The 27,066-nt window shown below is 45.8% G+C and overlaps 1 protein-coding gene across 1 annotated transcript; it reads left to right on the plus strand.

Moving 5' to 3' along the window:
• The first annotated feature begins 1,735 nt into the window (after window positions 1–1,735).
• Window positions 1,736–21,930, plus strand: MATN1 (matrilin 1). Its single transcript, XM_086765100.1, has 8 exons — window positions 1,736–1,824; window positions 4,840–5,186; window positions 11,727–11,949; window positions 15,026–15,151; window positions 15,441–15,854; window positions 17,756–17,908; window positions 20,426–20,506; window positions 21,881–21,930. The coding sequence occupies exons 1-8, from the start codon at window positions 1,737–1,739 to the stop codon at window positions 21,928–21,930; spliced, it is 1,482 nt and encodes a 493-aa protein (XP_086621226.1). The 5' UTR covers window position 1,736.
• The last annotated feature ends 5,136 nt before the right edge of the window (window positions 21,931–27,066 follow it).

Below are 27,066 nucleotides of genomic sequence, written 5' to 3' on the forward strand. Positions count from 1 at the left end.
TTCACAGGCACACGTGACATTTTTATACCGGGCTTTTTGGGCATACACATGTATACGTGAAGGTCTGCGTGTGTTTTCTGTACTAATCCACAATCACAATCTGCAATTTTCACATCCTGCCCTTTCAATCCCAGGGGGCTTTGAAATCACAAGCTAATACAATAAGATGCCACCAAGCTTGGAAAACGGCCTGAATAACAAAAAGAGGTGAAATGGCAGGGGGAAAAAAAAAGCTCATCTGGAGTATTTGCTCCTTCTGGCTCAAAATTTCCAGCTAGCTCCAGAGAGGGTGGAAAGCCTGTGCTTGATGGTGTGTACCTGGGAAGATAGCAGTGGGACAACTCTATGCTGATTTTGCATGAGAACATAGTAATCTTTTAACATTTTAATTAACACTTTTAATGTTGAAAGAGTTAAGAATAGCCTGGCAACTTCCCTAAGGACAGGTCCATTTTTTCCTAATCAAAGGGCCTTTCTCCACTAGAGCTCTCCGTCCCTGTTGAAGCACTTTGGGTGTAAAGAGTGACTCTGGCTACGGGAAGAGAAACCAGGCTTTGAATTAAAGGTGGTTTGCCATGGCACTGCACTAACACAGCGCAGATTAAACGGATGAGTGCTCCAAGGGTGTGCGGCTGGACTAATCCATCAGTGGAGATGGGCTTTAATCAACTGGTAACAGTGCAGTACAGTAGTTAAAAAAAAAAAAAAAGGAAAATAGATGCACTGCTTTGTGATGAACCCATCATTAAATTCATCTTACTCTGGTACCAAATCTGCCTGCCGCTCTTCCATAAAGAAAACACTGGATTTCTACTCACTTGCAGCATCATCAGTCTTATTTGTTGATTTAGATTATTGGCTTTTTGTGGCAGGAGTTGTATCTCCCTCGTGTGTATAGACCTGAACGCTACACTGTAAAAAATGCATCAAACTTCTAATCTGTCTGTCTATCCTGAGTGTCTCGTCTATTTATCTACTTTAGGCTACTGAGTTCTTTCTTTCCCTCCCTTCTCTCCTGCACAACCTCATAGAGAAGTAACTGTTTCCAGCAGGAAGAAATTTGTTCTGCATCCTATGCTTTTGCCCGTGCCTCCCCAAGCCCTGCTCTCCTCTTCCTCTCCCCTCCTCCCACGACACAGCATTTGCCGGCGAATTAAGCCAAGGAAGCAAAGCCCCCTGATCCTGCAGGCTGGTTTCCAGCCCTGCGCTTGGCAAACGTGGGGACTGAGGGATGGTTTGTGTGACCCCACTGCAGTCCCCCCCTCCCACCACCATCCCCTCCCTGGGCTTTGCCAGAGGAAGGACACGAGCCTGACACACCACAGACCGTTTGCTTTCTGTGGCAAAGCCCGGGATTTGTGGAGGGGAGCTGGTGATTGACAGGCTAACCCCAGCTCCCCAAGGCTGGTTTCACTGGTCTCACTGTTACGGTCCCAGATTCCCCACATACCACGCCGATGCAGGTCTCTTTATAGCTTCCCATCCCCTTCGTCCAGCAATGGAGCCATTGTGGAGGGGCTGGGGGCCGGCAGGGCTGGACATCCTCCCTCTCCCCACCTTCGTGCAATATTTTCTCCTAGTCCTTGCTTGTCCCTCTCCCCTCAGTGCCCCCCTCCCCAACACTTCACACGTGTCAGGGGCTGGCCCCATGCCTCCCCGAGGAAGGGCAGGTTAATACCTCTGGGCCAAGGCTCCTGCTTGCCACTCTGCATCCAGCCTCCGGCTCCTCCGCAGCCATGGACAGGATTTTCTCTGCCTTGCTGCTCTCTCTGCTGCTTCTCCTCCAGAGCTATGGAGTTTGCGGGGCACCCCCACAGCCGAGAGGTAAGTGGGGAGCTCAGCAGCGGGATGCGCGGTGTCAGTCCACTACCTCCTTGCCACCAGCCTGCTTCGGGACTGGGGAGGAGAAAGAAATGCTCAACATCAGTCAGAGAAGCAAAGGAGGTTTCTCAAATATTTTCCCAAGGCAGCAAAACCTGGAGACGCGTTTGTTTCTGCCTGTTGCATTGCTTTAGAGAAACGGTGGGAAGTCTGTACAGGGGCACAGCAAAAGTGGGCTCACTGCTTTTTGCTGAGGGTGGCCTGGGGAGGAGAAGGGCTCTCCTCTGCCTTCCAAAACTGCTTCTCCTCTCTGCAGAGGGCTGGCCTTGTGGGAGCTCAAGGAAGAGTTGGCCAGACACCCCAAGCTTTGGTTAACCTCACTGAGCAGGAAGGTCTGGGTCAAGTTCCTGAGGATGAGCCTTTCCTAGGTTTTACTTCATCTGTTCCTGAGCAAAATCCTGCTCTGCTTGTCTTTCCAAGTGCAATATAGAGCAGTGGGATGGGAGATGAGCTGCCTGCTCTTGGAGGTTGCACAGTCTCTAACTCTTACCCGCAATTAGCACGGAGGGAAGGGCTGGAGGGTCCAGCGGCGAGGAAGCATCTCTCCTCTGCCAGGGGCGGGATGCTGCTGGGGCTCCAGCCAACCTGGGGAACTCACCACAGGAGAGGTGGCCAAAAATTACTGCTGGGTTTTAAAAATGCTTGAATGATCTTATGATGATGCGTAACGCACACACCTGGGCAGTGACTGCAGGCTCAGCTGCCGCTTGTGACGGGGAGTTTTCTGATGTGCTGACAGCTTCTCCTTAGCCATTTGCAAAAGGAGAGTCATCTTTGCTGCAGAAACACTGAGCACTCCTGAAGTGAGGAAACTAAACAGATCAGTCATTCAAATCTGCTGTACCATGAGCAACTGCTATTTCTAAAATAAACATCTTTCAATTCCGAGTTCCTAGGCAGGTTTCCTGGTCTTTTAAAAGTAGTATGACAAAGATATTCTAAGAGACATTTTCTGCCAAATCTGTGCATGCAGTTCAGCTATTCCTGAACAACTTCAAGATTTTTTTTTTTTAAATAGAGGAGGATTTTATTTCTGGTTTAATCCAACTTTAAAATAAACTATGCTGAGTCAAGATAACACTCAGAGCAAGTGTGCCTGGCTGTCACCCTCTGGAGATAACCAGAGCCTGTCCTTGGCCCCTGACGTGTGTGCAGGGCTGTGACCAGACAGGCTGAGATCCCAACGCTTCCCTCTGATATCTCTTCTTTTATCTTCATTTCACTGAAACGTACTTCACTCTCATAAAAAGAGATTTAAAATGTTATTTAGGGCAAAATCACAGAGCTTCCATTCCCCCCCCCCCAAAAAAAAAAAACAACAAACCCCTGCAAAACTTCTATTGGATCCAACTGTTCCTTGGGAAAAACAAACAAACAAACAAACAAACAAAAAACAAAACAACCACCAAAACTTTTCTTCCTTGGTTTGTCACTAAAACTAGACCTGATTCATTAGCTATAGTGGCAAAGGGAGGAGCTGATTGCAAGAATTTGAGCCTTTCTCTGCACCTTCATTTCTCACCTGTAGAACGGGCACAACCAGCCCCGGGTAAAGGGATTTGTAGTGCTGCAGATGGACTGCCAACTGAGTTTTTCCTTCCTCTGCAATGAATTACGGTGGCAAAGCAGAAGTTACCCCCATGGGACAAGGTTATATTGCATTTTAGTGGAAACGAGAGCATCTGACACTGCCGGCTTCCCTTCTACACACAGCATCTCGTAGAGAGACCTTCCTGGGAGCCAGAAGCACATCCAGTGTTAGCGTCTCTCGGGAAACTAGCCTGATTATATTCTTTATAGATCTATCACAGGGTATTTATTTTCATCTGTCTGAAAGACAGAAAGCTCCATTAGATTTCACGCTGAGGACTAGCTATAATATTTATGTCATAATTTGGAACAGATTTGTTGGCCCAAAAGCTGACATTTAAAAATCTGTCTGCAGAAATCTCCTTTACGATATAACCCATATCGTCCCTCTCTGCGGAAATCAAATATTAACAGAGCGCTTGATGCCCCTACAGAGGCAGGCTAAATGACAGGAAAAAAAAAATCAAAAGAACAGAATGCTGTAGTTCTGGTGGGGAAAATGGGACAATTCATTTAAAAAGTCACGAAAAAAATCAGTCCTTTTTATGTTTTGCCACAGTTGGACATTAGGATGGAAAACAGCATGCAAATAAGAAATTAAAAAAAAATAAAACTCTCAGCTCTTTGCAATGCTAGTTTACCTTTTACAGTGGGTACTCATGTCTTACTACGAGGTTGTAGAGACAAACTATCAATTACATGGTTTACACCTCTCTATTGTATTCTCCCTCGCCAGCTCACAGAAATAAACCTGCGCGGCTCTTCGCTGCGTTACAGTATTCATTATTGGTGCCACCAGCTGAAAAACACACAGCTGGTTCACGTCATGTTGGTTAGCTAACCCGAATGTCTTGATTCACAACTGAATACGAACTGCTGAGTTTCATGCCTGCTTCTGGTCATGCAGGACGCAGACATAATCCCATTAATTAATATCCATATGGATTGCTTATCCGCATCCGAAATGCAATAACTCCTTCTGAGACTTTGTTTGATGCAGAAGTGCGCGCAGAGGCTTCAGGCCACAGCTTTACTCCTCCCTCCACGCTGCCACAAGCGAATTAAGTTTTGTGTAGACATTAGCAACAGCCCCGGGTGACAAGTGGGTGACCTGCTCCCACAAGTGCAGCTCCAGTATCTCACCAGCTCGCTCCCCCAGAAGTGCATGTTGTCAGCCGGCAACTGCTTTTCTTACAGACACTTTCCCTCAGAAGGAAAAAGAACGTTCAGCAATATTAGGCTAAAGTGGTCTCACTGGCCTCTCTGACACAGGCAGAGGAAGGATTGAAGCTTGCAGGTCCACTAGCCTCAGCTGCTGCTCTAGTATACTTTTCTTTTATTTTTCTCCTCCCTTCTTATCCTTTCCAGGCACCCTGTGCAGAACCAAACCCACTGACTTGGTGTTCATCATCGACAGCTCCCGAAGTGTGCGCCCACACGAGTTTGAGAAAGTCAAAGTCTTCATGTCCCGGGTGATCGAGGGGCTGGACGTGGGCCCCAACTCCACCCGGGTGGGTGTGATCAATTACGCCAGTTCTGTCAAGAACGAGTTCTCCCTCAAGACCTATCAAACCAAAGCCGCGCTTCTGCAAGCAGTGCAGAGGATAGAGCCGCTCTCCACAGGCACCATGACTGGTCTGGCGATCCAGTTTGCCATTAGCCGGGCTTTTAGTGACTCAGAAGGAGCCAGGGTGACGTCTCCCAATTTTAATAAGGTAAGCACATTATCCATTTCTTGGATGCTCCTTCTTTCATGTGGCTCATCATGGAGTGGTTGGAAAAATCAGAAAAGGAGGAAAGGTGATTTTCCTGCATGCTTTGAGTGTGTGGGGACAAGTGAGGGCTAATTGTCAAAGGTGGCAGACCCTTTGTCCAGCTGGTGGAAACCTCCCAACTCTTCTTGAAAACAAAAGCTCAACTTCCTTTTGGGCAGAGCTGGCCAGAAGTTGTCAAGTTAAGTTTCATCTAGCTTCACTATCTCTCCTGGGGTGTCTGTCCTTTGGGCCATGGCTCCCTGCTTCCAGTGTGCCTGCAACAACATCCCGCTGTGAGATGATGATCTCAGCCAGGTTTGCTAGGTGTGAACATGCTGGGATTAACAATGCTCATCTTCTCCAAAATACTGTAATAAAGACGCTTCAGCATCCACTATGGTAGAAAGTGAGGCAACCTTCGAAATGGCCCCTTCCAGTTGCAGATAGAAAGCAAAGTACTGTTTCAGCGTCCTCCACAGCTCTTCCAGATTTTCAGAGGCGGGCTGATGGCTCTTTTCCATTCTGGGTATTCTCCTCAGGTACACAGACTTTACTGACCATTTAACATTTAAGGCTCCGGTATAAGGTCACCTTAATTCTACATGTGGCTGCAATGGGCATCGCTGCTCCTCACCCAGATTCCCTGTCCATGAAGATCAGTCTTTAAAAAATTATCCCCTGGATACCTCATTCATTCTCTCTGGATTTGACCATGACTGAAACATTTGAATGCCAGACCACAGAAACATTTCAGTTCATCAGTACAGATAGGCGAAAGAGATATTTACTTCTCGCTACTTTCAATATGTCCTTGCAGAAAGCTTTTCTCTTATCTCACCCCATTAATTGTTGCTCCAATGTCCAGAAGTGCCAGAAGCTCCCAGCAGGAGAGAGGTTCAGCTGTACTTGTCCTGCTTCCTACAGTGTCAGCGGCAAGTGCCCACTCTGTATCAGTAAACGTAGCAGCAATCAAGAAAGGGGGTGGACGCTGCTCCTTTCCTTGGAGATGGTCTAAGGGAATGATTGGAGCGTTCATTTCCATGTCTCATGTCATCAGACTTCTATTCAAAGCCATTGAGCACCTTTACAGATGGGTAAGGGTGAGTGAAGGGTGCCAGTCCCTGCACAAAGTTTTCTTTCCAAAAGCTGGGCGTTGTTGCATGGTTGCACATCATCTGAAATCTCAGGCAGTTGCTAATCTGCCATTAAGTAGGACCTGTCAGCTCAAGGTAGCTCTTCGCCAGGCTCCATCCCTTCTACCCTCATCTGTCCAGAAGATTTACTTGTAGGGAAAAACAGTCAGGGGCACCAAGGTGGCTGAAGCTGTTCTCTGTTCGACACTTGACCTGTGAGCAAAGGAGGGTGGCAGAGGAATAGCAAAGAGAGTCAAGACTGTTCCATGCATCTGCCATCTTCCACATGAGGAGCATATTGCTGGAACCCTCCATGGCATCAGTGATCCCACACCAAGCACAACCCTGACACAGCTCCAGCAACACCCCCAAAGTTCTCCAATCTCTGAGTGGGGCAAACATCCTCACTTGATAGGTGGGGGAAATCAAGAAACAGGAAACCTATGGCCTGTCGTTGCACCTAGAATGGTACCTGGGTCATGAATGAAGGATCCTAAAGGAGGTGTCTGACCTCCAGTCTTATTGCAGGAAGGTAGCTCCCATTGACACCTCTCCTCTCCTCCCCTCGCCTTGCCTCCCCTCGCCTCCCCTCTCCTCTCCTCTCCTCTCCTCTCCTCTCCTCTCCTCTCCTCTCCTCTCCTCTCCTCTCCTCTCCTCTCCTCTCGTCTCCTCGCCTCGCCTCTCCTCGCCTCGCCTCTCCTCGCCTCGCCTCTCCTCTCCTCTCCTCTCCTCTCCTCTCCTCTCCTCTCCTCTCCTCTCCTCTCCTCTCCTCTCCTCTCCTCTCCTCTCCTCGCCTCTCCTCGCCTCTCCTCGCCTCTCCTCTCCTCCCCTCTCCTCTCCTCTCCTCTCCTCTCCTCTCCTCTCCTCTCCTCTCCTCTCCTCTCCTCCCCTCTCCTCGCCTCTCCTCGCCTCTCCTCTCCTCTCCTCTCCTCCCCTCTCCTCTCCTCTCCTCCCCTCTCCTCTCCTCGCCTCCCCTCGCCTCCCCTCGCCTCGCCTTGCCTCCCCTCGCCTCGCCTCGCCTCCTTCCTTCCTTTCACCTTTCAAATGGAACACATAATGGGATCTTTTTTAGATCCGCTTTCCTCTAGGATTGCTACGCAATCCATTCATGTCCCTCAGACCATGTTTAGGTCAGGGCTGGGACACAGTTCTGATTTATCCAATACTCTTAGAATACTTTCAGTATTAGTCTCTATTTTTTTTTCTTAACACAGCCTGACACCTTACACGCAGCATTGACCGTTACTGTAGATTGAAGAGACATTTTCACTGAGCTGTCTATGAAAATGCCTGGCTCTTCATCTAACTCATCTCTTCCACACCATTTCAGTGACACCCTTCCTCACGCACTGTTCTGCTGCTCCTGTCTACTCTGCAGCTGGGCTGCCAGACAACTCACTCAACAAGCTTTTGCAATCCCTGTGGTTTCCTGTCATTTCAATATGCCCTGCTGTACACATCAAACAAGCCTTTAGTTCAAATATCCAAGCACTTGGGGAAAAAAATCAAATTTATTTAGTGGCTTACTGCAGTAGAATGGCTAAACCACCAGCGTTTCTGTGGACAGAGGTACAAAGAACTCTAAATTTGCTTTGTCTCCCTGAAACCTTGTTACCTGGATATCTAAAAAAGCAGAAGAATAGCAGTGATTTTTTTTTTCATATTTATCTTAGGCATTAAAAAAGTAGGAAAAATAATCACTACAGGCTTTTCCCTCTTTCCTTTCACTTTGGATCTGGTCGGACAGACAGAATCACAGAAAGGCTGATGTCGGAAGGCACCTCCTGAGGTCAAGCAGGGTCACCTAGAGCTGGTTGCCCAGGACCATGTCCAGATGGCTTCAGAATGCCTCCAAGGTGGGAGACTCCACAACCATTTGCATTCCTTAGTTCCCTGGCTATTTTTTGCTTTTTTTCCACAATGCCTTGAAGTCCAGCAAACTTTTCCCTTCTGTGACCCTCAAGCTGTTCAGGGTGGCCTCATCATCTGCCTAGGAGGACGAATAGGTCATGCTGTAATTTAAGGAGATGAAGCTTCCAGAAACTTTGGACATGGTCCTTGCTCCTTCACACAGCAGAAGTCCAGTAAGACCTTGTGAAAATCTGTGCTATGATTGTCAACCATGTAGGACACTGGTCAAAGCATCACAAGATCATTCAGTCTTGCTGTGATTTGTGCAGCAAATGTCACCCCAGGCCTGGGAAAAACACTTCGTGTTTCTGTAGGAGCTCAGAGTGATGTCTCTTTATACCTTTATGAAAAACAACGGGGGTGCCCAATTACTTTTATCCTTCTTTAGGAGGAACAACAAACAGATTGACAAATTGCTGAGAAAAGCAAGGGCTTATTCAGCTTTCTGCCCAATTTCCCTTTCAGTGCCATTAGAACATTCACGTTACGCGCCGCATAATGAGACACAGCTACCTCGTTAGCTGCTGGATTGCTGACGCACCGCAGCCCTGACACGTGAACACCTAGGGATGCCCGTGAAAACTCTGGTGTCTTAGTTAACCAGGAACAAATTGTGTCATAAGAACTTGGGGGATTTCTATACCACAGAAGTAACAGAAACAGAAACTTAGGAATTTGCAGGAAAATGAAAGGGAGTGGTTAAAATGAGTAAAAATTTTGACCTTGAAAAGTGAAAGTTTCTGAGTTTTGTTAGAGCAAAACTGGAGATCTTGTTCAGCAATTTGAGTCAGCAAAAGCATTCACCCTTTCTTCATTCTTCTCACACGGGCACCTCCTAAGGTCAGCACAAGCCCTTCACTGCAGCGCCGTGTCAGCCTCTCGTCTCCTCCAACCTGTCTCTTGCTCTTTACCAAACAAGGCACATACCAGGGCTCTCAGCTTTGTCATTGAGAAAAGGTCATAACACAGAAAATTACAGAGATCCTGTGACTGCAAATAATTTGGAGGTAGGTTTACAACAAAAGGGTGTTGGGTTTTTTCACACTGGAACTCACTCCCTCGGGCTGGCAGGGAGGGTAAACATCTAGAGGGGGAATCCTAGGAAAGACATCAGGATTTCCTGGTTATCAAGATAACTATAAATGACATCAGGATCACTCTGTGCTTGTTCTATTTCTTACACCCTTTCTGTAAGAACCGGGTCCTGGCCACAGTCACAGACATGTTTCCTGACAGCTCTGACTCACTGTGACATTCATTTCAGCCGTGGGTTCCCTGATTAATTCCTGATGCCCCATCTTCTTTGTACCCAGAAGTTTTGCTTTCTCCAACAGCAGGTCAGAAAGTAACATGAATTTTGAATGCTCTGTAGTAGATTTTCACATAGATTCATTATTTAAGATCTTTCCTGTCAGATCCAGGTGTGGATGCTGCTACCAGACAGCTCCTCAGTCTTATCTGAGGCTCAGGCCTATGTGAAGATGCCACCCTGACATTAATAATGAAAGAAACCAATTAAACTTGGAGAATCACTTCATTTAGGCAGAGAAAAGCCAGGAGGACATGCAACACCCCCATCTTGTGACGAACACCAAGAGAACGATATGCAGATAAGGACAGCAACCTGGTCTGGTTCCCCGACGGACTGGCTTTGGAGAAGCTGTCCTGAGCAGCCCCCATCTCCCAGCCACTGGATGCATGCAGGAGGCAGAGGCACCGAGGCTGCCGCTGGCCGAGGGCTCTCTCTCCCGGCAGACGCATGGCTGAAAAGCTCTGTATTTTTCCAGGTTCACCCATCTTTTGTACAGAAGGAAAGCCCTGAATGGGGCAGCAGATTAGTTTGGTATCGCAGTATTATTGTGGGGCAAATGACTGCAGCATTCAGCCATCTTCCCTCCTATAAAGGGAGGTAGATTTAGATTAGATATATTAAAAAAAAATTAGATATTAGATATATTAGATATTAGAAAAAAAATTTTCACACTGAGAGTGGTGGGACACTGGCCCAGGTTGCCCAGAGAGGGGTGGATACCCCATCCCTGGAAACATCCCAGGCCAGGTTGGCCGGGGCTTTGAGCAACCTGATCTGGTTGGAGATGTCCCTGCTCCTGGCAGGGTGTTTGGACTGGGTGGGCTTTAATGGTCCCTTCTATCCCAAACCATTCTGTGATTCTGTGATTCTATGATTCTATCCCTCAGCTGAAGAGTGGGCAGAGGGGGAAGGAGCCACTTCATCTGCATGGCCAGGGCCCCTTGGGCACATGGGGCAGGAAAACTCACTCCTCACCTTACCCAATATGATTTTTTTTTCCACCTGAGGATGTAAAACAACCATCACACTGTCCTAACTGAGCAGCCGGTGGGTTTGATTTTATCTTCAGAAAGGTGAAGGGCATATTTGGCATAGGGGAGAATAACAAATACTGCCTTGATGACAAGATGGTAGCTCACTCAAACTCACTGTTACTGCCAGATAGATAGATTTTTTTTTCGCCTTTTTCATTTGACATTTCTTTTCTTTCTGTATTACTGAGGGTATTTGTCTGTGGTGTGGAATTTTCTTCTGTTTAGTAGTTCACCTGCTCCTGCTGGTTATATTTCTCCATACCACATTACATCCCAATCAGTTGCTTCGGAGTTGACAGTGGTGTCACAATAAAACAGTTGGAAGGAAAAGTGGCAGGAGCAGATGAATTGGCAAAGAACAGAAGTGAAGATTTTGTGACAATTCACTTATCAGAAGAAAAATAAAGAAGAAAATGGACAATCTAGCAATGGGAGCAGGACTCTTGGAGGCTTTCTACTGGTTCAGGGCTCCATCTAATCCAGGGTGAAACCCAGTTCTCACTTAAACCAGCTGTTATTTTAATGCTGATGCTAGCAGGGGTAGGATTTCACCTCTGCTATTTATTGTTGGTCAGGAAACCAGAAATCCTGGCAGGCACTGACACACACGGTGGCCTCAGGCAGATCTTTTCCCCTTTCCCTGCTTCAGCTTCTCCACCTACAAAATGTGGAAAAGTCGTCATCTCATGATGTTTCCGTGACATTTCCTGAGATTATTTAAAGTTCCCTACTAAGTCAGAATTGTCTTTAGTGTCAGCTGGGGGTTCATGAAGACAGTTAGAGTTTGGCTTGTGCACTAGTTTGTGTATGAAGAACACAACCTTTACTTTGGTTTCCTCAGGGGCGAGATGTACCAGTTGTCCCTTAATTAAATCAGTCAGGTCCCTGGCAGTTTAACCTTTCCACCTCAGAAAGAAACAAACCCCACATAAAAGAATCTCGTGTGTGATTTCAGGAAGAACGGGCAGAGGGGGAGGAGAGGATGGCATTTCCTTTTTCTTTAATTTAAAAAAATATGAAACCTTCTTTACTAACTCGGGCTGTTCCACAAGCAATAGTGATACTAATGTCCACTCAAGCACACATCTTGTCTCTGCCCTCCTCTACGTAGGTGGCAATCATTGTGACGGATGGGCGTCCCCAGGACAGAGTGCAGGATGTGTCAGCAAGGGCCAGAGCAGCTGGCATCGAGATCTTTGCCATCGGGGTTGGCCGGGTGGACATGCACACACTGCGGCAAATTGCTAGTGAGCCCCTGGATGATCATGTGGACTACGTGGAGAGCTACAGCGTCATAGAGAAGTTGACCCACAAGTTTCAAGAAGCTTTCTGTGGTAAGTCCCTGCCACAGCCCCTGGGCTCCTAGCCAAGAGCTGCAAGGGGCTGCCAGCAAGCTTTTCACGTGGAAGTTGTATGTGTGATCAGCCATCCATCTGCTTCCTTGCTCCAAGGATTGGGTCTGCCGGAGCACAAAGCAGTATGGAAGACGGATGCTCTTTGAAGTTGCCTTTCAAGGATTTCTGGTTTTGTTTAGGGAATTTCGAGTTTTAGTTAAAGAAGTCTCCAGACTTCATTGGTTCAGAAGGGTTTGTAAATACGACCCATGTACTCCTTGCGGCATTGAAAACAAACCTGGAAAACATGATCTTTATATCGTTAAAATCATCCTCCTTGTGTTTAAGCCCATCTGGGCAGTTCTGAGAATCTGGATTGCAATTTCCCCCACCAACTATCGTCTTCTGAATTCCCGGTTGAGCAAGGGATGGTTTCACTTCCCTGAACTGCCTTTGCCTGACGATGCTGTTGTTTTTGCAAGCCTTGTGAGGCAGGAAACTTTCCCGGCTGGTGCAGTCTCTAATGCCTTTCTGCAGAGTATATAAAAAGAGCCTGGCTGTCCTACAAACACATATTCACTCCTACATGAGCTGGTGAATGGAGTGAGAAAGCTTTATTACTTTCAAACATACCCACAAGACTGTAGGAGGCAGTCTATAAATATCATTTTATGTGCCAGCAAGAGAGGCCTAGGGGCTTCACACGCCCATCCCGTTGAAGCTCAGACGTGAGGCAACACTTTTTAAAAGGTGTGACACACCAGGGTGCCTATGGCAAGGCATTGCAAACACATACACACAGACGGACCTGCAAAACTCTCTGAGATCAATTTTTTTCGAGAGGTGTAAAATTTCATGATTCAACTTTCAGGCTGAAAATGATGGGAGCGAGCAGCTTTTTGCCAAGGAAAAATCTTCTTCTCTGTAGGAAGGAGGAAAATTTTGAATGTAAAGCGAGTCATGTATTGTAATCAGGTGTCACTGCACCAGAAGCTCATGAAAGAGGGGAACAAATACTTCATACTAGAGAGGAGATAGAGACAAAATTTGAGAAAGTGGAATCCAGGCAGTTAATATTTGTGGGAGTTTGTGTTGGCTGCCCTGGCGTCAGGACTCTGACAGAGACGGAGAGGCATGACGATGTGTTTTGGCAGTGGTGTCATTCAAAAAGATAAAGACAAAAAAAAAACCCCTTTCTGTGCCTTGCTTTTCAAATTTGGAACATGCAGATGATGAAGTTCTCCCCATGGTAAAAACCCTTAGAGTTGCATTCAAGAGAAGCACTGTGCTAGGGATTATTATAGCTCACAGAGAACAGCACCGTATTAACTGCCAAGTGGGCTGTTACCGTGCTCTGCAAGCAGCTGCACACTACCGTCCCTGGAGATGTACTCAACCACCACCCGCTACTGCGGAGCACGGTTTGTGGGCACCGACAGCAGGAGGAACTGTGCAGCACTGTCCAAGCTGTTTCCCACAATGCTCAACAAACACATGGGAAAAAGGGAGACTCCTGGAGATCCAGCCACTAGTTAGACTAATGAGATCTCTGTAGGCTTCAGATAACTCAACCTGAGAGCCCAGTGTTACAGCCATCTGCGTGGTTAGTAATATTCCTAATTCTATCAGCTACATAGCTGCCGGAAAGATCTACCAGTGCTGGCACCATGGGCACACGTGTGAATTGGGAAGGCCAGAAGAAGTACAAAACACAGGCAGAGCAGAACACAAACAATTTGAAATAATGAATAGAAGCCCCTTAACTTTGAAAGACTTCACCCCACCTCCCATCATTAGGATGGAACTAGAAATACTCCTTTTTCTGCACAGATTTCCCTGGTATTGGTAAATGAACTGCTTCAAGCAGATCTGTTTACTTTTGAGTTTGTTTTCCATCATCACTGCTGGAGCCGTGACAGTGCTGTCAGTTCACCGCACACTGCTGGCTCAGGTGGCTGTGATTCAGCTTCTGTTTGCTCAGCACCTCAGATCCAGGTCAAGATCAGCAGGCAGAAGTGTTTGTAGACAGCGAATCTGAAAGCTGCACATGCAAGGGTAGCTCTGAGATTAATTCCAAGTATGTTTGCACATGAATCCCATCCAGAAAAGACAACTGTTCATGGGGCTGAACCCACTGATCATAACTGTGCTACATAGCGGGAAAAAATGGGAATTGGCCAGCCCAGATGGCAGATTGGAAATCAAATCCCATCCAGTACATAGCTTTGGAGAGTGAAGTGTATTGTGATACACTCGACAGACAGATGGGTTTTGCCCTCAGCATAGAGACTATTTCTAGTCTTGGCTGTGCCTTGGAGTCGGGGAGCTTGTGAAGATATCTCCTTGCCTCTTCTATCTCAGTGACTATTCAAGAGTAATGATTGCTGCTGCTTTGTCTTGCGGCAGAGCATGTTTGTAGAATCACAGAATCACAGACTGGTTTGGGTTGGAAGGGACTTTCAAAGCCCACCCAGTCCAACCCCCCTGCAAGGAGCAGGGACATCTCCAACCAGATCAGGTTGCTCAGAGCCCCGGCCAACCTGGCCTGGAATGTTTCCAGGGATGGGGCATCCACCACCTCTCTGTTCCACCACCCTCAGAGTAAAAAAAATTTTCCTAATATCTAATCTGAATCTACCTCCCTGTATTTTAAAACCATTGCCCCTCATCCTGTCACAACAGGCCCTGCTGAAGAGTCTCTCCCCATCTTCCCTGCAGCCCCCTTTGGGCACTGGGAGCCGCTCTCAGGTCTCCCCGGAGCCTCCTCTTCTCCAGGCTGAACAGCCCCAGCTCTCTCAGCCTGGCCTCACAGCAGAGCTGCTCCAGCCCTCTGATCGTCTTCATGGCCTCCTCTGGACCCTCTCCAACAGGTCCTTCTCCAACTGGACCCTCTCCAACCCTCTCCAACCCCTCTGGACCCTCTCCAGCCCCTCTGGACCCTCTCCAGCCCTCTCCAAATGTGCTGTTATCACTGAGTGTATGGGACAAATATGACGCTTTGTGGAAGGGACAAGTAGGCTCTGGGTTGAGAAGCCTTGGCATGGTCTCTAATTTTAATCTGCATCTTTGCTTACAGTGGTGTCAGACCTCTGTGCCACTGGAGACCATGACTGTGAGCAGATCTGCATCAGCAGCCCAGGAGCATACAAGTGTGCTTGTAAAGACGGTTTTACACTGAACAGCGATGGGAAGACCTGCAGCGGTATGTAATGGTTTCCATTTGCGCTGAGCTGAGCTGTGATCTGCAGTGGTACGGTGGGGATAGTATTGAGACAGGGTAAGCAAGTTCTGTTCAGAAAAGGCGTAAAAGGAAACCAAGCATTTATAACCAGAAATTATTTTTAAAACATCAGTGTGAAGCATTGTTGAGTTTTGATTGATTAAACCTATTTCATTAGTGATAAAATGAAACTAGAGTTATCATTTCCTGCATAATTAGTTAGGGTCTTAGTTGCTGTCTTCTTTTGCCCTGTTCTCATATTTTGTTTCAGCTTGCAGTGGTGGGTCAGGATCTGCTCTGGATCTTGTTTTCCTGATCGATGGCTCCAAGAGTGTGCGGCCTGAGAACTTTGAGCTGGTGAAGAAATTCATCAACCAAATTGTGGACTCGCTGGAGGTCTCAGACAAACAGGCCCAAGTTGGCCTGGTTCAGTACTCCAGTTCTGTCAGACAGGAGTTTCCACTGGGGCAGTTCAAGAACAAGAAGGACATCAAAGCAGCAGTCAAGAAAATGGCCTACATGGAGAAAGGAACGATGACAGGCCAGGCTCTGAAGTACCTCATTGACAGCTCCTTTTCCATTGTCAATGGAGCTAGGCCTGGAGTCCCCAAGGTGGGCATAGTCTTCACTGATGGACGGTCCCAAGATTACATCACTGATGCTGCTAAGAAAGCCAAAGACTTAGGTAGGTCTCCTGAAATATCAGTGGCTTATTTCTCCCTTGGACCAGGTACTGCATATAGTATCAACCTAGGTATGACTCCTTCCCTGGATAGAAACAGGTTACTATAGAGTCACCTTGTTGAGGTGTTGCCTTACTGCCCTTGTACGCTCATAAGGAACTTGCACACTCGTAAAGAGCAACTCTGGCTGGGGTTCAGATGAATCTTGGTTTGCCAGCAACTAGGTTTTGTTCCCACAGCCCCTGTGTGTCTTTGATCTAAGTCTCTCCACTGGGCAAGATGGAGTTTCAGCGTTTGGTATGGCATGCACCCTGGTCTAGCATGCTTCACACAAATGTGAAGGAAATTGCAGGGAGAAGCTGAGGATTTGTCTGATCTGGGTAAAGAAAGTCAGGTCAGCACCAATGGCACTTATGGTGAGGCAAAGACGACCATCAGAGGCCCCCGTGGAGAATAATGGGAGTTGTAGGGCCACGTGTGGCTTGGCTGTATCAGCCTCAAGGCCTGGAAAAGAAAAAGAAGAAATAAAACAATAAACAAAGTGGAAACACAGATTAAGGGAGTTACTCTGGACTCCCTGTCCAAACCCCAGACACGTCCAGGCACACGAATAATAAACTTTCTTCAGCTTCTGCTGGAATATGGAAAGGGCATAGTGGCCGCACATTGATATATTTACATGTCTAAACATCATGAAGTATAACTATCTTGAGTTCTGCCCCCTCGCTGACCTGCTGAAAAGTTCCTGGTTTCTGACACCTCTGCATTGAGTGGAGGCAGCCCATGCGAATACGCTCAGGAACTGCTGAGTCCTTTACCGGCTTTTAACTTCGGTCCTGACCACTAGATGGGACTAGGGGCTAGCACATAACAACAGAGGTCAGGAACGAGCTCATGAAAAGCTGTTTACAAAGCAAGGTGACATGTTATGTGGATGTTTAGCTCTTGGAAAAAAAAAGGTCCTTATAAACTGTGTCTACAGAATTTATTCCCCTGTGATGATAAAACTTTTTGCCTTCTTTCTCCTTCCTCTCCTATCCCTACACAGATATCTCCAACATCGGCTCATAAGTGATTCCGGTGGGGTAAATAACAAGATGCTATAAATCTAAATGTGTCCCTTGAGTTGAACTTTGAAAAAAATCCCAATATGGGACAGATCCAGAGGAAGAAAAGCAAGACAAAAAAAGGGAGGAGGGGAAAGCATTACCAGTGTCTAGACACGGCTAAGTAGAGACAAGTGCTTCAAAACAGAGGTTAACCAGTATCACCACTCGAGTCAACAGGAAACCTGCAGTTCAGTTTGATAGACACAGGTTTAGGCCAGAGGTGGCCAATCAGATCCCTTGGCAGCGACACATGGTACCTGGACGTGTTCTTAAGTCACAGCATGTGTTGCTTTTGACAGACTGTATGAGTTGCAATTTTAGAAAGAGATTCAGCTACAGTTTTGCTGAACCACAGGTCTCCATTGCACAGGGGACTTTGCCACGACATAGGCTGATTCATGGCGGCCGCAGGCTGTTGTGAAAACTTCCACTGTTCCCTTTCGCTGTCTTATCAATTCCTTATTCTTTTGGTGCATGATCCTGTCAAGATGTTATGATTACCTGTCCTTTCTTGTATCTCCAAAACATTGTTCTTGTGGTGATAATGGTCATTGTCTGGATAATTCCAGTAAGACTTTGTCTGGAAAAATATTTTGGAACCCTGGCTGACCTGGCTGAAATAGGTCTGTAATCGTAGAGGGTAAAGGAGTTAACTTTCCAGTTAACATCTGCAGAGCTGTGTGGAGACTGTGGGTCCAGAAAGTGGGCAAGGATGTACAAACTGAGAAGGGGTTGGTGCCAGAGCAGCAAGATGCTCCGCAGCTGCCCAACTGACAGGCTTCTGTTGGTTGCAGGCTTTAGGATGTTTGCTGTGGGAGTTGGCAACGCAGTTGAGGATGAGCTGAGAGAAATTGCTTCAGAACCAGTAGCTGAGCACTACTTCTACACAGCTGACTTCAGAACCATCAGCAAGATCGGGAAGAAGCTGCAAATGAAAATCTGCATTGGTGAGAGTGGGGGATTGGGGCGAGGGGGGATTTAATCACAGCATTTGAAGGCTGGAAGCAGAAGGACAAAAATGTCCCTTCAGATAGATCTTACAAAGAGCTTTCAGTTCTCAGAGTATCGAGTTTGCAGAGTATGTGGAAGGATCATGAGATACCAACATTTTGAGTGGTTACCTGGACTACAGCCACCCCTACACCTCAGTCATCTCCCCCTCTCACAAATTGCCAATTCCTTCCCTCTTCCTCCACTCTTCTCCCCTTCTCTCCCTTCCTTTTCAGTTATGATGAATTCAGGCTGTACCGGGTCCTGAGAACAGCCAAAAGTGACGTAAGAAAAGAATAGTTGCTCTTAAAAGAGAATCTACAGGTTTATTTATTTGGCTTAATTTGAAGATCACCACAAAACTGGACATCTGAGTTGAAGCTCGGTAGCCATTGGCTACTTCTACAGTCAAACAGGCACCACAGGGGTGGCACATTTCAAGTTCAAATAAGCATCTAGTATCTTCCACATGACTCATAGGTGTCTAAATTTGGGCAACACGAATGCTACACTGCTCACATTTGGATAGCCTAGGGAAACACTGAGTGGGAGATGGGCATGACAAGAGGAGGTAAAGAATAACCACAGTCAAAAAAAAAGAACTACTACCGTTATTTTGGATTTTTGTTTTGAAGGAATTATATGCCTCCTACAAAATATTGGCCCTTTGCAATGCATCTACTTGATTGGCAAATCACGGAGGATCTCAAACGCTCAGGCTTCATTTGAGACACTGAACACCCTGCAGCACTTCTGAGAGCCACACTGCCAGGCTCGTCAGGAACCTGGCACTCGTGAGGAGTCCAGGTGCTCAGGGTCCTTTACCCTGCTAGGCAAATGTCTCCTTCCAGTGCAAGATAGATTTCACCCAGTTCTAATGGGGCTCATTTAGCCATTTAGAGCTCTGCCAAGCTCAGTTCTACTTCTCATGAGGGTGTAGACCTGCCCTTGAGTGCCCCGTGGCCCCGCGTGATGCAGAGGTGTCCGCTGCTCCCATGGCATGTGGAGACGTCCTACAGCATCCACTGGTTGAAATAAATAATATATATTGACAAATTTTGATCACCTTTTTCCCTTTCTTTGCAACGTCTAACATTGTTATTTGTGCCCAAACCGAGAGATATCCATGTAAATATTAGTGTGTTAGCAGCAGGCGATTCGTCTGGTTTTTCTCCCTGATTTTATATTAGAGAGGAAAAGTACTTGGGATGTCAGAGGCCTTGCCTCAGCAAAATCAGATTCAGCTCCCAGCTTCACTACTGATGTCCTGGGTCATGCTGGGCAAGTGCGCTGTTCTCCAGATCCCTAAAGATGGGACCTTTCCTTCCTCCTTGGGAGGTCTGAGAGGGACAAGACCCTGCAGGGTCCTGTGTCTGCAGACCCTGGTAGCCAGGCTTGCAAGACAGACACTCTGTTTGCCATGACTACTTTAAAAAGTAAGAGTCGATCCAAGAACAAGATGATGGGAGCTATATGAAAATCTCTAACATGTTGTATTTAGATATCTTTCAAGAAAGCAAACACTTTCAGGTTTCAGCATTCAAAAATGTAAAAATATATAAATTTCAGAAAAAGTAGTTGCTTGCAAAAAAAAAAAAAATCTTAACATTTGAGTTTAAAAAACAAGAAAGGAAATCTTTGTATTCGTATTTGTTTGATTTCCAGTGCCAGCTTGCATTTACCAACAGGTGGCTAGAAATCTTCTCTTAATATCCAGCTTTAGTTTACTCATGACTGGTTTAATCCTGTTGTGGTTTTGTGCAAGTGATGTCCTTTCCCTTAAAAAGTCCTTCTCCTATTTACTCCTTCCATTTGCTAGGCAGTTGAGCTGACTCAACACAGTCTTGTAAATATCTCCTTTCTTTTCCCAGTCAGCTCAGTACCCTTCTTCACTCCAATTCCAGTTTAAATTCTTGTTTCTTGAGGAACATATGTAAATTATTAATATAGATTAGCAAACTGATTAATGCACATTGCTCCATCTGCTCAAGAAAGGGAGTGAGTGCTGAAGCAAAGCTCAAACAAGTCTTGATTCTCAGATGGTGAACAGTGCCTCCAAAGTTTTATTTCACAAAAGTTTAGAAGCAGCAAAGATTATGGCCCACCATGGTAATGTTATTGGGAAGAGGACCAGCAAAGAGAGATTGCTTTGAGCACCATATTTGGTCAGATTCAAATTTTTGGGGTAAACTTTAATCATCAGTAGTAGAGCTCAGTGCGTTTTCCAGAAACTGGAAATCCAGGAAAGACTTTGTTTTGCACAGAGCAAAGCCTATATAACAAGAAAATGTGAGATTCTCTAGTCATCTGAGATTAAAGCCAAAAGTGATCAGTCAGATAATTAGAAGGAATTATATTTTGATATTTATGATAAATAAACTAATAATTGCTTTGTTTCTCTTGTCTCATTGATTTTGATTTAACCCTTTTTTTTAGTATCACTTAACTCATCTTCTTGATATTCTGATTCACAGAGGAGGATCCATGCGAGTGTAAATCTATTGTGAAGTTCCAGACAAAAGTAGAAGACCTCATAAATTCATTGCAGCAGAAATATATCCTTTGGAAGCTGTCTTTGCACAGACCTCAGTGGGTTGGGTTGTGCTTTCTAGAGGGACCAGTGGGGAATGTCTATGTGTGGGGGAAGAAGGTTGGGTAGGTGTTTGGGAAGCTGGGAAACAAGACACTTGGGTTATGAACGTATGTAACATCCCTGCACCAGGTTGCATAGCCACTGCTCTGACAAAGAATAAGTGGAACAAACCCAACAGAGCCAAGTAGAATAAGTCAAACCACTGCAAGAGAGCAACGAGCCGTGGGCACCAAGACTTAGGTCAGTTTTTAGAAAGATGCTTCAATGCTGCCAGTGTAACTATGGTGGAGGCCAGGGATGATGCTGCTGCTTCTGCAAGCTGCAGGTGCTGTGAAGCAGGCCAGAATGTGAGGGCTGAGAGCAGCACACCGGACTGCGAGCAGACAAAACCACTGTGCACAGGTGCAGCTGATTCGCTCAGTTAACTGGATTTAACCTGGTTCAGCCATGTCCGGTTTCTCCCGGCTGGCTCAACCTCAGCTGTGAGAGACTGTCTGTCAAATAACTGCTCGCTGCAAAAATCTCCAGTGAGGTGAGTTGGACCCCATCTGAACTGAGTTTATGGACTGCATTCTGCCAGGCTGGGTCCTGCCGTATTGCAGAAAGACCACAGGTAAGTGATTGAAAAGAAACAAGAAAAATTATAAAGTTGTGAATAAGATCCAAGCTTCTCATGGGGAGAGGAGTTACTGAAACCTTGAGGGGGCTCACACAGGACTACAGAGATTTTACATTACTGAGAATAAGGAGAGAACATAGTTTTAAAAATCAATGTTCTAATTTATTCACACATTTCTGTGCTTTGCTATGTCAGTTGCACAGTATATTTTCTACTCTTTAACTTAAATTGAGTGAAATCCATGACTTATGTTATGCAAAAGGTCAGAGAAAATCAGCAGTTCTCACCCAGCAGGTTGCCATTCCCAGGCACACCATGAAAAGTAATTAGTGAAAAGAGCAGAAAATTGCAACACACTACAGAACTCTAAGCAAAGCATCCGGCTCTGCTCTCCACGCGACCAGTGCTGCTCAAGGTCAGGAGTCCTGTCAGCCACTCCAAACACACTCCCATCATTCTCACCTTTTTCACTCTTCCTTTACAGTAAATGTATAGTGCACGTGAGTGTGTGTGCAGGCATGAATATTTCCTGCTTTCAGTAAAAGTCCATCAACCTGAGCAGTTCTGAAAATGCCAGAGGAGACGATGAGAGTGTTCCTCTGCTCCCTGCTCCCAGCAAGGCACCTCCACTCAGCATCGCTCTGCAAGCCAGGGCAGGACCTGAGCAATGAATCACTAACGGGCACTGTCGTTTTTTTCCCCTTAACTCTTGCTCACTGGAAGCTGTGGCAAAAAGGATCGAAGCCCTGGAGAACAAGATCATCTAAGATCCCGAAACGAGATTATTTCCTCCTTCCTAACGTAACAGAACTCCTTCACTTACAAAGGAGGGCAGCTCAGCCCCAGTGTATTGTATTTTTTTAAAGGGTCTAGTCTACCTGCAGTTGTTAAAAGGGAAGAAGCATAACAGTAGAGCAGATGTCGTATAAGGGGCAGAGCCCTGGTTGTGACTGAGAGCTAGACCCTGCTAACATTTGTTGCATTGTATAGAGTGCATATATTAAACAAAAAAAAAAAGGAAAGATTTGGTTTTGATTTAAAGCTTAATATATATATGTGTCAGTAAGTACTTGATTATGAGTTCTGTGAATCCTTGCTGTGTTCTTCTGCATCTTTTGTTTCTATGCATGAGGTAATTTAATTTAAAAGTCAAAGTGACTTAAAAGCAACTCAGACACCGAGTGTAAAATGTCAAAGCCGCTGATCAGCTTGTTATTGTAAGCATGATGCATTTGTCAGTAAGTAGGTGAAATATAGTCATTATCTCTGAGCGTGTGTTGCAGACGAGATAGGATAGGATGCTCCTGCTAGTTGGGTTTATCCATAGCTGCTGTACAGTATAGAAAGGAAAAAAGATCAGCTTTCCTAGCCAGAGAATGTTCTCACAATGTCTCGGTGAACTAGCACCTGTCTGAGCTAGACCTGTTCTGGGTAAGTCCTGACAACGTTCAACGAGCCAGCGGCCGTGGCTCTGTACAACACAAGGCAGTACTGGTAACATCAGCCCCAGGAGATGGGCCCCTGCTCCTCAGCTCTCTGGTCTCCACATCCTCAGCTGAAGCTACAAAACATCATCAGCACCCAAAACACAGGGAACTGCTGCTGGAGCTGCTGCCAAGGGAAGTGGTGCCTTCATTACTGTGTTGACCAGAGGCTCACCAGCTTCTTCCTTATCCTAAACCTCTAAGCACCTTCAAAGCCAGTAAGTTCATCTCAACACCTTTCAGACTCTTCTTCTGTTCCTGGATTCCTGGCACTGGCAAGACAAAGAAAAGCAATGCGGGCTGGAAGCATCTACACTGCCTGTCTCCTACAGCTGTAGTCTGGGTAGGCACAGAGTGAGGAGGCCGTGTTTATTCATGGTACGATGGCACACCATTGAACGTGAGCACAAGGGGTTGGATTTGAAGGGTTTTTTATTTTTATTTTTTGTATCAAAATATTTATACATGGGTCTATGTGACAAGCTTTTCAGAATAACTTGGCCTGTTCAAAAATGTCACCATAGCAGATGTGGTTTGGGTGAATATTAAAAGTTTGCTGAAAATTTTAAAAACTAATTTAACTTATTTCTTTGCATAAACTTTGAGGTAGTTGCCTGACAACACCATCCCTCTATAGTCTTGTTAGTGGGTAGGAAAGCCTCCATCTCATGTCACAATCTTTTACTTGAATGGAAGAGAAGAAGCAGTTCCATAAAGAAAGTGAGACCCTTCTCTCAAAACAAAAAGCTTCTTTCATGACAAAAATAATTTGTTGTCCTCTTGGACTTGCAGGAATGAGTCAACACATTTCCAAGCACTAGCTCAAGGACTACAGTCATTTGTTGGCAGCAGAACCTCATCCTCTCAGTCAAATCTTGTATACCCCAGATCCCAGAGTAACCAACTCCTGAACTTCCAGGGATGAGATTTTTGTTGTCTAATTTTACACATATAAAACCTAGACCTCTAAGCTTCAGCTTCTCATTAGTTTCTCAGTAGAAACAGACACCACAGGGCATGCTTGTCAGGATTATCTAACGTGCACGTCTTACTGAGACAAAGCAGGACATGAGCCTATTTCTCTTTATAGGTTATAATGACTCCCCCACATTTACCTTCTAAACACCTCACCTGCTGCAACTCAGTCTCCTCTGCTCCCATCCAAGGAACGTTTTTTATGGTTATGCAAAAATCACTTTCCATCTGAAGGAGAATATATTTATAACGGGGGAAGAAAATCCTCTGCAGTAAGCAGAAGAAAAGAAGCTTCTTCATGCTCTGGTTCTCAGCCGCTCTTTTTAGCTAGGACTACCAGAAGCTGCTCTCCTGACACAGGGCAGAATCTCACCTTGTTGTTGAATAAACCTGTGTATCAGCACAGTGTCACAGCCAAACCCATCTGCACGGTGGGATTCTGAATACTCACAGACAGGAACTGTCATACAAACAAGGTCTGGAAAGGACTAGTGAGGAAGCAAGCGAGTAGCAATCCAGGAGGTGGGTGTGAAAATAAGGAGAAATATAGAGAGCTGTGATGGTTCATCTTCATGACTCAGGAACAATGGATCCAGAATGGCTCTCACAGAATCATAGAATGGCTTGGGTTGGAAGGGACCTTTGAGATCATTGAGCTCTTATCCCCCTGACACAGGCAGGGACATCTTCCACTAGATCAGGTTGCTCAAAGCCCCATCCAACCGGGCCTAGAACACTTCCAGGGATGGAACATCCACAACCTCTCTGGGCAATATGTGCCAGTGCCTCACCACCCTCATAGTGAAGAATTTCTTCCTTCTGTCTAATCTAAACATACCCTCTTCCAGTTAAAAGCCATCATCCCTTGTCCTAGCAGTACATGGCCTTGTCAAAAGTTCCTCCCCAGTTTTCTTGTAGGCTCCCTTTAGGCACTGGAAGGCCACTCTAAGGTCTCCCTGAAGCCTTCTCTTTGCCAGACTGAACAACCCCAGCTCTCTCAGCCTCATAAGAGAGGTGCTCCAGTGCTCTGATCATCTTTGTGGCCCACCTCTGGACCTGCTCCAAGAAGTTCATGTCCTTCTTATATTGGGGGCTCCAGAGCTGGACGCAATACACTAGATGGGGTCTCACAAGTGCTCCCAAGTCCTTCTCCTCAGGGCTGCTCTCCATCCATTCTCCGCCCAGCCTGGATTTGTGCCTGGGATTGCCATGACCCACATGCAGGACCTTGCACTTGGCCTGGCTGAAGTTCAGGAAGTTTGCATGGGCCCACCTCTCCAGCCTGTCCAGGTCCCTCTGCATGGCATCCCTCCCCTCCAGCGTGTCAACGGCACCACACAGCTTGGTGTCATTGGCGAACTTGCTGAGGGTGCACTCTACCCCACTGTTCATGTCACCATGTGGATGAGAAGTCCTGGAGGTCCAGTAGTTGATCAAACAAGCCTATGTATCATCTTTTCATTGTTGCTTAATGAGTTGTTGATCCTATTATCTCTCCCTGTTTGAAACTAGAGTTCAAGTATAGCCCAGAAAACATTACTATGGAAATATTTAACAATTCTCACCATGGTCCCTACTGTGTTCACTGGGTAATGGACTGGGCTCAAAAATCCTTCAAGCACCATATGCCCAGGGATGAGTTTAGAGGGTTTTTTTTTTACCACAACAAAGCCAGGAAAAGTGATAACAGCAGTTCCTGGCCAGAGGAAAATGCAGGAAGTAATTGGGCTTTGAAAAATGCAGAGGGATCCACACAAACCACAGCTCAGGGGCTGGAAACCTCACTGCTTGTCAGGCTAATCTCAACAGGTGAGGTGGCGATGAAGTCATGGGTGTAGTTGGGAGCCTCATGTATGACTCTCAGAAATGACACTATTGTCCTGTGACACAGGGTTTCAAAGAGAATAGCATTTTTTTTTGCCAGTAAAGTTGCCATTTCTGTCATGTTCTGTCATATTCATACAGCTTACCACTCATCTCATCCCCAGGGAACACATGGTTTAACGTCCAGGTTCCTTGACATATCTCTGGACTTCATATTTCTTGCTCTGTTTTTCTCCTTTTCCATTTTTTTCTATGCCTCTTCAATCTAATATCTCATCAGAGGCAATTCACTTCCATATGATAAGACGATGACAGCATTATTTTTCTTTTTCAGTTATAATCACTTTGCCAGTCATGGAAATTAGCTCCTGTAGTTAATTTTCTTATGTGCCTATTTATTCTTTAAATGCCTTGAAGTAAAAGTTCATAGTCTCAGGAACTAAAAGATGGATTTGATTTTAATTCCTGTCATGGCACCCATGGAAATGTCTACATGATAAGATATTACTATTGGCACTCTGCAGTTTAAACTGTTTGGCTGACTTTTTCTGGCAATGTGATAAATTCATGTTAGGTGAGTGCTGGATTTTCACCTCCACAGAAAAGTGCATCCATCCAGCCTTCCTTGCCCATTGCCAGTTCAATCCAACAACTTCAATAAAACTCAATGTTGTTCATGTCTTTGGGTAGCAAAACCATCCCCAGCCCTTTCTAGGGAGGCTGATCCAGGTAGGATCATGCCTAGGGGCTAGTGACTCAAATGGGGATGTGAAGGGCTGCTACACCAAGCATTGCTCCTTAAAATCTCTGCAGACCACCTTGAGGAAGAACCTAGGAGACATGGTGTCTTCCTAAATCACTAAGTTCCTTTTTTTTTTGTACAATACTCCTGGACGCTGCAAAGAAATGGCCCTACATGCAGACATAGCAGCTCTCTTTTTCAGTTTTTCTGGAGAGCATACCATTACATCTGTCTTTCCCTATCTTTCCTAAAGTTTATCTGTCCAGCCATCCATCCATCCCATCCAATCAGTCAAGTAGCAGTCTTGATATTTCTCTATGTATGCTCCTTACTCACTGGAAACCCCAATCCAAGCTAAACTTTTGGCATCACCAAGCCTACTTCCCACAGTAAAATCCTCCTCAAGGAACACAGAGGAGTGGACCATAAATAATTTGCAGGTCTAAACAGAGAAGAATGCTTTTCCATGCTCTGCAATGGTAGGAGAGCCAAGATATATTAACAGGCATAGAATTGCTTCTGTAACTAATATTTTGTTTTGTGTTGCAGATAAAGCAGAACTAAACTAATTAACAATTATTTTTCCTCCCTTCTCCTCCCTTAAAACAACAAAAGAGCTCTTGCATCTCCAAAGTCAATTAGTCACTGGGCTAGAACATAGGTTTTTGACATTGTAATTAGGCTTCATTAATAGATTGCCAACGGCAGCAAGATGGAAACCTACTTGATGAGTGTCTCTTTGCATTTTCTTTCAGCTAATTACCTGCTTATCTTGGAAACAAAAGATGCTGCACGCAATGAAAAAAAAACACTTGTATGTCCCTAATCGTGGAGTGATGGGCTTACAGCGAAAGCCACCTTGCTGGAGGTTGTAAAAG

Source organism: Chlamydotis macqueenii, chromosome 22, assembly GCF_036417535.1.
Source record: "Chlamydotis macqueenii isolate bChlMac1 chromosome 22, bChlMac1.mat, whole genome shotgun sequence".
NCBI lineage: Eukaryota > Metazoa > Chordata > Aves > Otidiformes > Otididae > Chlamydotis > Chlamydotis macqueenii.

Excerpts from the sequence above, each read along its gene's own strand:
- MATN1 (XM_086765100.1), top strand. The coding sequence starts at position 1,737 with ATGGACAGGATTTTCTCTGCCTTGCTGCTCTCTCTGCTGCTTCTCCTC. Across the intron at positions 17,909-20,425 it reads GCAAATGAAAATCTGCATTG|AGGAGGATCCATGCGAGTGT; the intron begins GTGAGAGTGGGG and ends TCTGATTCACAG. Across the intron at positions 20,507-21,880 it reads AAATTCATTGCAGCAGAAAT|TGGAAGCTGTGGCAAAAAGG; the intron begins ATATCCTTTGGA and ends ACTCTTGCTCAC.